This window comes from Glycine max, chromosome 17 (assembly GCF_000004515.6).
Source record: "Glycine max cultivar Williams 82 chromosome 17, Glycine_max_v4.0, whole genome shotgun sequence".
Classification (NCBI taxonomy): domain Eukaryota; kingdom Viridiplantae; phylum Streptophyta; class Magnoliopsida; order Fabales; family Fabaceae; genus Glycine; species Glycine max.
In genome coordinates, this window is record NC_038253.2 from 37,063,802 (window position 1) to 37,077,241 (window position 13,440).

Below are 13,440 nucleotides of genomic sequence, written 5' to 3' on the forward strand. Positions count from 1 at the left end.
TAAAAAATACAACGACGGTTTTAAAAACCGTCTTTATATGTCAAATTTTTTACGACGGTTATTAGAACAACCGTTATAGAAAGTCCTCAGAATCTAAGACAGTTATTGAGATAACCGTCTTAGAATGACATCATTTTATTTGCCGTGCTATGCCGGTTGTTATATAAACCGTCTTAATAAGTATGCTGAATAAATGGTTTTCTACGACGGTTATATCATAACCGTCTTAAAAAGTCATACATACTAAGACAATTATCCTATAACTGTCTTCGATTGTCACTACATACTAAAACGGTTAATCCTGGAACCGTCTTAGTATGTGTTTAATTTTTAATTTTTTTTTTGCTGGTCTCTGATATCTTTAAATAAGACATTGATGGCAACCAAATGTATCATCAATTTCAACAATTATAAAATCATTTTCACCAATTATAAAAAATATCATCATTTAGAAGTGTGAAAAAGACAAACATTTAGTCAAATTTCTAGACATACCTGTCAACTTAATTTAAGAAAGTCTCAGCAACTTCACTATCTTCTGTAACAATGCATTCAGTATGAGCACTGCATAACCAGCAAAGTAAGAGAATTTTAAACACAATACTGATAAAGTTAAGAGAATGAAAATGAAATTTATTTAGAAGAATCCAACCTGCCTTCCATGTTGAGGAAGCTAAAACCATTCAGGAAAAAATATCCAAAACAGAAAAATTCAGGTGTAGAAACAAGTTCCAAAAATTACCTCCTATGGTTTATTGAATATTAACATACAAAAAATCAATATTACATCATCCTGAATATTTAAATGCATGATACTAAGCATGCTATCTTGAAACTTCAAGATTTGTATCATTATAGGTTCATGTTAGTAACAAGAGAACACAAGAATTTAAGACCCACATGAATCAATATTCAATAAGCACAGAAATTGAGAAAATAATATTATGTTCTTTCAGAAAGTGAATTCATTGGTGAAAGCTGTTAATAAGCACTAATTTGGTAAGTCATTCACCAAGAATCCATCATTACCATTCAAAATATATTAAATCAAACACAATCTTGAATTTATGCATGTAGGTCTCACTATTCATATCATGTGTATACAAATATCTAACACAGAAATGGCAAATCATTGAAGACTGTGTCAGCTATATTCAAACTTCTCCAACATATTGACAGTAAACCAAATAACATAGATATTCTTATTTTCAGTCATACATACACAGACATACAAATCAATGCTCTTCAGCTCATTGCTTGCACAAGATAAGCTAGCATTCTATACATAGCAAAACCAAAGTGATGGTAAGAAAACTTAACACTAAAGAAAGGACCATGAACAATCTTAACCATGTTGCAAGAGACAACAGATGCTAAGAGAAAAATAGGGTTTAAATAAAAAACAAAAACAAAAATTATATACATTTATGCCAGAGGCAGAGATCAAAGTACAAACTTACTTACAACTTTTTAAAGAAATCTGCAAATATCATACAATAAAAATACTATAAAGGAATCAATATTTAGACACTTAGAACCAAAATCCCTGAAAAAAATAGAAGAATAAAAAGTCAAAAAGTAAAAAAAAAAATCGATCAAAAAGTCAAATAAAAGAATCGATCAAAAAGTCAAGAATATCTATTCCTCTCATATAGCTTGTTGGGCTGCCACTTGAGATCATTCTCTTGTGACTTAGAAGTGGATCCAGTAGTGATCTGGTTGGGAGATCCAAGTACATCTCTGGATTGCGCTCCCGGAACTGAAAATAGTAATTAGCAAATTCACACTGTTGTCAAGAATATCTCTTCAAAGTTTTAAATTTTAATATTAATTTATGAAGTAACGATAGAATTCAAATGATTTTAATAATTTTTATGTGATACACAGTTAACTCATAAATTAAAAAAATTGATCATGTTTCAAATCTTAAAACCAAAATTAGAGACAAATAACATGATGATCCCGAACCATACAAAATTTATCCACACTATGGTAATGTGGCCAAAACATATTTTGGCTAAGGAAAATAAAGCTACATACATGAATGGGAAAATGGGCTCAAATGCACCAAATTAGCTAAGGAACAGAAAGCACGGTTTTACATCATGAGGAGGTGTGTTGTCATGTATATGATCAATTGGACTCCAGATTAATATTGTTAGTTGACTAAGGTGAGTTTGATTTTTTTTTTCTCTTACACCAAATGTTTGGGATGATTTTTTAAAATGAATGGCTAAATTAAAACTTTCATGTGTTAAATCTTGTCCTATGTCCCTAATTCTCTCTCTCCTGTATGTTATGAGAAAAGTGATTACTTTTTTATAGAGCATATTATTCTTGTCACTGAGAAAGTGAATTTGATGGCAGTATGATTGTAAAAAAAATCTCTCTTTTTCCAATCTCTCCCCACCCATCTTAATTAACATCTCATCCATTAGGCCTTATAATATCAATTGGAAGATTTAACTTGTAACAAAAAAAAATATGGAAGATTTAACCTTTCAACACATTCTCTACCTTATTTTCCCAACACACTTTATTAATTCAGATTTATTAAAAGTTTGAAAATTTTAAGTAAAATATATTATTAAATAAAGAAATAAGATTTACAAATTTTAGTAATTTTTAATATATTTTATTGAGTAATAAAGAATTAGTTTAGAAAAAGATATTGTTGGGAAAAAAATGTTAACAACACATTTTATTATTAATCAAAATCACGAAAGAAACTCTTCAAAAAAATTGAGCTACACAATCTCATTTCTCACGTTTTTAGGTGAACGGGTATCCTTGGCAATAAATATTTATACATAATATTTTATAAAAAAAATATTTAATTAGAGACTCTTATTTAATGAGTGTTTCTTCTAAATTTTTTAGTTTTTAATAAATTTTAAATAATAATAAAATGTGTGTTAGAGATAATGTTGCTAATACTCCTAGGTGAATAATATATTTTAGAAAAGTTTAATGGATAATTTCTATACACCTCAAATGACCTGCATAATTTGATGGCAGTAACCTCGTGTTATGGTCCCCAACCTCGAAGAGGATGACATTTATTATTATTCTAATTTACTAAAATAAAAAAAAAGAAAGTAATGATTTATTATTTTTTCAAGGAAAGGAGTGATTTTATTAATTAGTACTAGCACTCCATTTGAGATTCATTTAAGCTATAAATTTCTTAAATAAATATTTTTTCATACATAAAATTAAAAATTAATCTCATGATCATATATAATTAAAAGAAAAAATGAGAGGAAGAATGTTCTAGCTTTAAATATTAAAGTTCAAAACAAAAACAGTTTAGTGACATGAATCAAATGTGCTTACCATTCAACGGGGGAATATGATTTCATGTAGAAGTGGAATTCCTTCTTTCTAGGATCACCCCATTCCTGCAGTACCACAACGAAAAAATCTCATTTGTAAAAAAGAAAAACAAGAAAAATCATATCATAGACATTTTGTGGACTAGCTTGAATAATGAAACTCAAGAATTTTGATAGCACATATGAAGCCGAGACATGCACAATTATAATAATCTTTGAAAAATATTGATGGCAATTTAATGCCTTTTATTACGATCAGTTTAAAAGGGCTTTAAAAAAAATCAATTTAAAAGGCAAATGAATGGTATGAGAATTTTAAAAAAATAATCTTCTTATTCATAATCTGAGACATTTTATGACAAATAATATGAAAAAGAAAGTTAAAACAGTTTCACTAGCTTAAGGGCCCAGAAAAAGAAAAAAGGAAAATTAAAAAACAGAAAACACACACGCAGAGGGACTGAGGGACATCATGCAATGACCATGGCTTGGCTATGAAAAACAAATATGTAAAGTAATTCCTCTAAAGACATGGCTTGGCTAGACAAATTCATCCATTTTAGCAAGGAAATAAGTCCAACTAAAACACATTTCCAGAATCCAATTAACCAGTATACAGGATTCTGCTGAGTATACAGGATCAACAAAACTGACCGCCTGACCACTTTCAAGGCTCCTTAGTGGTTCACCAATTGGTGGAAGGTGATAAACTATTATTTTGGTAGATCATTTTCTCTCTCATATGCTACTAGAGGATCACTAAATGATGTATCTCATGAACAATTCACACTAAAGAAAATTCCATGTAAGTTTTGATGAAATAGAAAGACACTAACTCTGAAAATTTCTATTGTTTACATTTTATTCATTCAATGATTCTATATGTTGATGGATGATAAAAATCATCACATAAATATAATGTGACAATAAATTAGTTTACTATAAAATGCTATGGAATCTATACATATCATGTTAAGGAACAAAGACCAGACAGACAGAGAAAGAAAATTGCATGAGCAGAATAGGATTACATACAAAACATCTTAGAAAATATGCTTTCTATTACAAATTTAGAATGCAGTCTTGACTACGACTCATACATGGCTTTTAAAAATGAAACACTATACCTAGCATAAGAACAATTCATCATGTTCCAGTAACCAAACCAAAAAGCAGGAAATCAGCAATTAATGACCGCATTGTTCAGAAAGCTTTGAGTGATATTTAATATTTTACATCCTTGAACACAATACCTAGTAGCTGACACACTCACAAGCCAAGTCATTAACTTTCATCATGAAAAGAAAAAAAAAACTTTTTTTCTCCTTCACAAATCAAGCATAACATCCATGCTAAGAATATGACAAAAAGTGACATCTCAATAGACAAGTGTCAAAACTACCCATTCATAATAATTGCTAAGGAAATCAGCTACAGTAGATTTATGCCTTGTCATTAGCTCCTGCAACAATAAAGACATATATAACTTTCAACTTTTCCAAAAAATGGGTATGGTACCGAAAAAAATATACCTTAAAAGTTGCTGCGGCATCTGCAGCTATGTCAAAATTTGGAAGCTGAATGTAGTCAAAAAACTTCTTCGTAGTGAGTCCAGAACATATTTGATATAAAGCCATGACCAAAATGACCTAAAACCATGTTGGTCCAGAACAATGTTCAGTCAATAGCATACTAGAATCAACCCGAGGGAAAGCATAATTTCACAAAGAACACAACAATATACAGAAGTCACATTCACATAGAAAGATATCAACACGCAATATGACCATAAAAAGTAGCATTGAAGAACAATTGACTAGAATCCACAGAAATTAGAAAATGAAATTTAGAGTTGGTCCAAAATGTTGGTGCTTACCCAAATACCAAGACATCCATAAGATCCAAATTAGTATCCAAGTAATCAGAGGCGATGAGCTTGGACTAAACCTGCTACCTCTGTAAATTTGCAACAATCTAAGTGGCATATTTTCTTGCCTGCAAAAATTTCATCGCAGCATCAACACAAAACAAACAGGAGCCACGCAATTAAAAAAAACAAAAAAAAATGGTATGCCTATGTTAATGAATTGCCTCCATGTTGAGTTTGCGATGCGAACTAGCCATGGTTCCTTTCTCCGAACCACGCGTCACGGACACCGCCATGGCTACGGTAAGAGTCCCACCACTACCAAAACCTACAAACGCGATTAACAACACTAGGAAGAACAAAAAAAAAGACAACAATTAAAGAAGTTATTAGCAATCATTCGCATAACATTAATTAATGCACCTATTGCTGTACAAAGAACATGAAACAAACACCTATTGTAGGTGAACGACACGCACCTGTCAAAATGGCAAGGAGTGAGAGGGAGAAGATGGTTATGGTTACAAACACGATGATTCGCCGAATCGAATGCGGTTCCATGAAACTAACAAGATGGCTCGTCGTTTGGAAGTTGGAGGTTGGAACTATCTAACTAGTCACGGCATGGAAGAGGTGAAGGAGAGAAAAAAGAGAAGAGTCTTTTTAGTTTTGAGAAATCCTTATTTGGCGCAAGATCGGAGAGGGTGCTGCGGGGTGAAGAGATTGGAGAGGGTGCTGTGGGGTGAAGACATCGGAGAGGGTGCTGTGGGGGTGGACGGCGAAGGAGCGGCGGCGAGGGAAGGGAGCGAGGTTGGAGGTGGCGGGGCTGAGAAAATTTGAATGTCTATGAGAATGAGAGTGAGAGTATGAGAGCGTGAGAGTGAGTGGAGGCCAGCAGACTAGGGTTCAATGCGAAAGGAGAATGTGGAAGGACGCCTTTTGGTTTTTTTTTTTTTTCTGAATTACGACGATTTTTTATTAAAACCCGTAGTAATTTTAATTACATATAACATTCTAAGGCGGTTTTGAATAACCGTCTTAGAATGTGTGTCGTAAAATGTTTTCACTCTTACAATAATTACAAAAATGCCACCGCACCACTTTCTAAGCCGGTTCCAGTACAACCGTCGTAGAATTGGTGTCGTAAAAAGCTATTTTTGTAGTAGTGCTAATTATAGTTAGTCGTTAATAATTTAACAAATGAACTAAAATTGTCAATTTATAAAACTAGGGATCAAATGTTATAATTAAAAGTTAAGGGACCAAAATCGTGCATTTGAAAAACTAAGGGAACCAAAATTACAATTTAACCTAAATAAAATAATAACCTTACAAATAGCAACAAATATTCGATGAGCATCTGAGTTAAATTAAGTTTGAAGCCTATTATGCTTGATGTTATTTGTGAAGCTTTTCAAAAAACTACAAAAGAAGATAATTAGGGCATCCTTTATAGTGATGCTAATAATGCTTAATATTATAATATTTTTTTAGTTTATTTTTTCCGTCTAATGAGAGATATCTTAAGGGCCACTTTGGGGTGATTTTTAGTTTTGAGTATTAAAATCTTTAAAAATAACAACCAATTTTTAGTTTTAGTTTCAAAAATTTTTAAACCAAATTTTAAAATATGATTAATTTAATATAAACTCATTTTGAAGTTTCGTATTGTATTAAAATTAGTTTAAGAGTGTTTGTGTGGTGGTGATGATAACAACAATGACGACGATAGAGATACTAGTAGTGGTCGTGGTGGTGATAGTAACGATGGTAGTAGCGGTAATGCATATGGTGGTGACAGTGACAATACAATGGTGGTGGCAATCAATAATGGTGACATTGGTGGTGATGGTGGTGACAAATGTAGTATTAGTGGTGGTGATGATGAAGGTGGTATTAGTGGTGATTGGTGGTAGCAATGTTGGTGGGATGGTGGTGACAATGAAAGTGATAGGGTGGTGGTGATGGTGGTTGCAGAGATGTTGGTGGTGGTTGTAATAGCAGTAACAAAGGTGATATTGGTTGTAGTGATGGTGGTGATAATGAGATTGATAGTGATAGCAATACCGATAATGATGATGATGTCAGTGATAACGATGGTTGTAATGACAATAGTGTTAGTGATGATAGTGATAATAATAAGGATGGTGGGGTGATGGTAGTAATGTTGGTGGTGACAAAAGTGATGACAGTGTGGTGGCGATGTTAGGGCCGTGTTTAAGAATTTTGGGGCCTAAGACAACTTTTTAGTAAAAAATTAATATAATATAAATCATTAAATCTTATATTAATCTTCTAATTTTTTAGCTACAATATTATTTACCAAAGTTTTATAATCAAGCTATTTGACAATTTCTATCGGTACAAAGTATATATTAGAATAAAATAATAAAGAATTTAAATAAAACAATTTTACAAAGTAAATAAAATGATAGAATCTTGAAACAAAAAGAATTGCATGTTAATTGATATTATCTAGTTTCTACTCCAATAACTTAATTTGGCATCAATTATCCACTTTCAGAAATCACTTCAAGTCTTCAAAAGAATGCAAGCAATAAAAGAAAAAGAGAAAAATAAATTATAAAACTGAAAAAGAAAGTATATATGGATAAAAAAAATTAAAAAAACAATTCTATATACAATTTTTAAAATATCCTATCCGTTATATTTAAGAATCAAACAGATAAAATTTCTTCATACTTTGCGTTGCAACTTTTTTTATAGGCATGTTGAAATAAATAAATCTCACTTTTGATTTTCTTAATTTAGGTAATAGCCATGTATCCGTTGACAAGTGACTTGAATGTGATTCCTCCCTAGTAGTCCAAGCGTTCTATAAATCAGATTTGGTCATGTGGAAATTGCAAAATCGCTCGATTAATTGTTTACAATCTCTAAACAATTTCTACTTTAAAGTTTTTCATATATATAGAGGGAAATCAATGTGCAAATTCTTTAGCTAACTTTGTTGTATCTAACATGAGCTCTTTTTGGTTGGATGATGTTCCCGTATTTTGCTCCGCTCATTTTGCCTGTAATTTTAAAGGGCTTCCTCAGTATAGGTTGGCCTTACAGCAGCATGGTATTAGTATAGTTCCTCCATGTGGTTTTTTGTTTCATCTGTTTTGGATATATAAATTTTGGTGGAGTGGGGGCATAGGATAAGATGTGAGCAAGGTGCCAACTGATGTTTTTCATAGCCCTGATGCTTTTCCTTCCCCTTTTTTCAAAATAAAAATAAAAATGTATCCGTTGACATTCAAATTTGAAGCAAACAATTCATAGTCATTAATATGATATCTAAAATCAATATAATAATTAGTAATAGTAATCATACATTGATAAGTTAAGGTTATAGCCAATTATAATTAGTTATTAATCATAATAGAAATCTACCTATTAATCTACCCATCAAAATAACAATCTGTCATTTTGCAATCATAATTCAAGTTATATAGATTATAATATTTTTTATAGTGAATATTGGAAAAAGTTGGGACCTAAGGCTGTTGCCTTCCTGGCCTTACAGCATACACGACCCTAGATGGTTAGTTGCAAGGATGTTGGTGGTAGTTGTGATATTGTTGATAGTAATGATGGTGATGATAACGATAATAATGACGACAATGATATTAATAGTGTTGGTGATAATAATAATGTCAAGAGTGATGATGTTATCTGTGATGACGATGATCACAGTGATATTGGTGGTGGCATCAAGTGGTAGTGATTGCGATAACATTGTGGTGACAATAAAAGAAGTGATAATAGTGATTATGATAATGACGGTAACGGTCGAAATGACATTAATGGTGGTGATAGCATAGCGGTGCTAGTAGTCATTGTAGTGCCAACTAGGTATGACGGCAACAAATGTTATTATCAAATATGAGAAATGTTTTTTTAAATTAAAAATTAAATTCACAATTTTTTTTATTTTGAAAATAAGTATAAAAATGTTCTAAAAATAATTTAAAAATCATTTCAACTTTAGTTTTGCCAAACATATTTTATTTTAAAAATTATATTTAAAACCCAAAAACTAAAAACTCACTCTCATCTTAAATAGACCTTAAGCCTTCTATTTTTCTATTTCACCGTAGGAACTCCAGTATTATATAACAATGTTTTTTTAAGGGATTATCAATGTTTTATATCTAGCACTAATTATAATAGAGAAAACCATAGTAATTAATCAAAGAATCCTAAATATACAAATTTATAGTCAATCTTTTTCTTTCTTTCTTACACACTTAATACATAACTTAAAAGGTCCACGTAATTTTTTTACTAAAACAAATTAAAGTTTAATAATGATGTACTAATATGTAAAATAATTATACATTATTATCTCATCACAATTTATTATTGATATGATTTTTAAAATAAATTTATAAAAATTAATAAATTTATCATACATAATAAATTATAATTAATTCACAGTATAAAACTACAGAAGATAGACAATGTTTTATGGGTATTCTTTAAGTAACGGAAAACATGTGTATTTTCGGTTTCTTAATTTATACACCTGCTGCATATTATAAGAAAACCATGATAAATATGCAATTTGTTAAGTTTATTAAATTCAGTCTTATGTGATCACTAAATTGAGTTTATTGTTAGATAGGGTTTTCCAAATCATGCTATCGCGATAATTGTAGAAAAAACTAGATGAATGGACAAAACTTTTCTTTAAATTTATACAACTATTGTGTTTAGCAAGCATCAACAATATGCATAAGAAAACTTAAATTATAAAAGATATCTCAGAATAAATTTATAAAAGAATATATTATTTTGTCTGAGATTTATAGATAATATGATTGACAATTATTCAGATGATATTAAACTACGTACAATGGTGCAGATTTTATCTCAAAAAGAGACTACAAGAGAAAAATTGTCAGTGGGGGTAGCTGCTATATAAAGAGAGAGCAGTAAATAAAAACAAAGTAAATAATATCAATCTTTGATAAAAAAAATAAAATGAACGATCATTGTTTTTTTTCTACCAATGATTGAAATTATTTATTGTAATTATATATATTTTAAAGTGAATAACTTACTTTTAAGTTCCTCAAAAAAAAAAAAAAAACTTTTAAGAAACTGAATCCGACATAGCTAGCTAGTGCAAATAAATTTAACAGAAAAGAAAAGAAAGATGGCAATAAAAACCGGGCCACTTTCTATATTATTTAATTATATATGGCATGGTACGTGTATGTTTTTTATTTTTTATTTTTATGGTCACATAAACTCTAGTCATAGCCTAACTATTATAATTGAGAAACAGCCATGTATAAATGGCTACAAAAAAAACATAATAGAGAGGCTTGGTTGCTAGTAATTATTAATTACTGGTTGAAACTAATGCAAAGTAGAGGGAAGCTAGCTTGCAGGTGAATCAAAAGTTCCAACTCCAAAGCAAGGAATGGTTAGAAAAAGCATCATGATCATCATCACCTTCAATTTCATCATCTCCATGATAAAGTAGTGGAGCTTGAGTCATGGGACACAAAAATTCACTCGGGTGCATCTTGTCTAGCCCCACATAGAGGCCAAAATCCGAGCCATTCAAGTCATCCAACATGTTCAAAAATGTCCAATCCATGGTGTCCCAATCCCCTTTTAATTGGTCCACTTGCACATTGTTATTATGAGTCTCACCATCATAAATACTAGGGAAGTTGCTCATCTCCATTATTGTATTGCCGGATTTAGACTCATCACTTTGTGACTCCTCTAACGAGCGTTCTTGTTCTTGTTTTTGGAAAGCACACTCCTCCTCCTCCAAAGGGTGGTCGTCGTTGTTCGCGAACTTCACGGCTACCTCTTGAATTTCTTGGTGGGATAGAGGTTGCGGCTGTTTGTCACGTGACAATACCATGTTGGTTTCCAAGTGTCGAGGCGTGTCAGGGAAATTGAATGTCGCGCTTTGACCACGTAGGCAATAAAGCGCGGCATCAAATGCCCTGGCAGCCTTCACTTGGGTGTCATACGACCCCAACCATATGCGCTCGCGGCTGTTGGGAAGCCGAATTTCGGACACCCATTTGCCCCATTTTCTCTTCCTCACCCCTTTGAACATCTTACAGCTATCAATGTTGTTGTTAGAGGAAAATGAATCATTGTTACAAGAAGAAGAATCAACACTAGCCATGGCTGATTTCACCATGTCTAGCTATATATGGTGGTTGGTTATGGTGTATTTATATAAGGGTTTGTGTATGTGGCTTTATTTCTAAGATTGTTGTGATGATTATTTTTTATGGAAATTGACGGCGGAAGGGTATTATATAGTGAGGAAGAGGGAGAAGGTTTTCAAGGATTTTGGAGCTCTAAACGTGTTCTTCAAAAGAGCGTAAAATGAGTGTAGGTACGTGGCCAAATGATAGGCTTCAGTCAAGTATGGGACTGACTTAGTTGGGCCACATCTTTATTGTACGAACCAAAAAGAGCACGAGCACGTGGGAAAATTCAGGTCCTGAAATTGATAAAATATTGTAAAAGATAATACTTCCATATATAGGAAGGGAAGTAAGACATTGTCACGGTCAAATATGTTAAATATTTTTTAGTGGAAAATTTTTATTTATCATTCAATTCATCTTATCTTTATTGTTATACTATATATTTTTCATACTAAATTATTTCTCACTCAAGTCTTTCTCTCTCCACTTTCTCTATTGTTATTTCTAGCGTCCAAAATAAAAAATCTCTTGGAATCATAGATCTCATCGTTGTTCTTGAAAAATAAATTTATCTTCATAGTCTAAAACTAAATTTTAACAAAATTCAATTATATAACAAGATCCCATAACTTCTACAACCACCACAATATTGTGAGATGGAGAAGCAACACCCAAAACAAGAGGGAACATCATATTAAACAAATAAACCATCAATCTCAACAAGAATAATATTGTTTGTACCCATAACTGAAGTCATTGGAATGAGAAACATGTCTCGAGTTCACAACAGTGTCGCCGATATGAGCTCATATATGTCTCAAGGTTACAACAACATCGATATAAGCTCTTATACATTTCGAGTTTATAACGATGACGGAGGATCAGATTCGAGATTTTATTTTAAAATTAGGATTTTTTTTAAATAATTTTTGCATGTCCATTTTCTTTTACATCTCTTTATATATGTTTTCTTTTTTTTTTCTTTATTTTTTTTTTTACATTTCTCACTTTCTTTTATTTTTACCTTTTTGCCGCTCTTTTAATTTTGTCCATTTCACAACTCAAGGGACAAAAGAAAAACCTTTCCCAAAAAGAAAAAGAGACAGATTAATAAGAGTTTCATTATTTAAAAAAAAACTTTATTTGTGACATTATAGACAATTATCTCTAGTTTTTGTCACTTTGTTTTTCATCTTTTCACATATAGGTACTTCTAGTATAATCAAAAGTCAAGCATTATAAAAGTAGCACGTGATAAGAATTACAAAATAAAAATGCAGAGTGAACAAAGAATTAAGATTTAAAAAATAAGTTATAAGAAATTAGCATGCACCGTGTCAACCCTTTCAATGTTGGTGGACCATGGTTTCGTTCCACACTAGGGTTGGGAGAGTCACTCACTCACTATTGAATTGGCACATGTGTCTTGGACTGATTGGGGCAGAAAGCTTCTTGATTGGAAGGGAATGTGATGGGTCCCTTGCTAACGTCACCGATATCGTGATGCATGCCCCACTTTAAGCATATGCCAATTATCTACAATCACTGTCTCTTCAAAAACGGCCACACACATGCACATTTAGTACAGTATAGCTGCTATATGCTAGCACGAAATCTAGAACAGACCAAAACCAAATCATAACTTAATTTCATGATCATGGTTGAAAACAAAGGATTAATAAAGTTCTCTGCACGAGGAAACGTGTGAGGTAAAGAAACAAAATGTTTTTATCATTACTTTAAAATAAAAAAAATTTGTAGGTCTTAAAGATAGAAATATCTCTCAATCACTGTCATTATTGGTGTTACATCTTATTAATTTAAAAGAATTTTACATAAAAAAGAATCAAACATAATTTTTTTTATTAAATTAATCGTTTTTCCACACGAAGGATGCAAGGTTTTACAGTACTGAATTATCTCGTGAGTTAAATGCATTATGTTTATAAAATATTAACAATAGATGTGCTTTTTTATTTTATTTACATATTTTCTCACTTTAAATAAGTTAAATTTATATCTAGAGAGTGATCGTAAAAAA

At 31.4% G+C, this 13,440-nt stretch overlaps 1 protein-coding gene across 1 annotated transcript; it reads right to left on the reverse strand.

The window, feature by feature from the left end:
* Positions 1-10,087: 10,087 nt before the first annotated feature.
* Positions 10,088-11,600, reverse strand: LOC102665533 (ethylene-responsive transcription factor ERF017). The gene has a single exon (XM_006601136.4). It carries the CDS (start codon positions 11,381-11,383, stop codon positions 10,613-10,615), a length of 771 nt encoding a protein of 256 aa, XP_006601199.1. The 5' UTR covers positions 11,384-11,600; the 3' UTR covers positions 10,088-10,612.
* Positions 11,601-13,440: the final 1,840 nt, after the last annotated feature.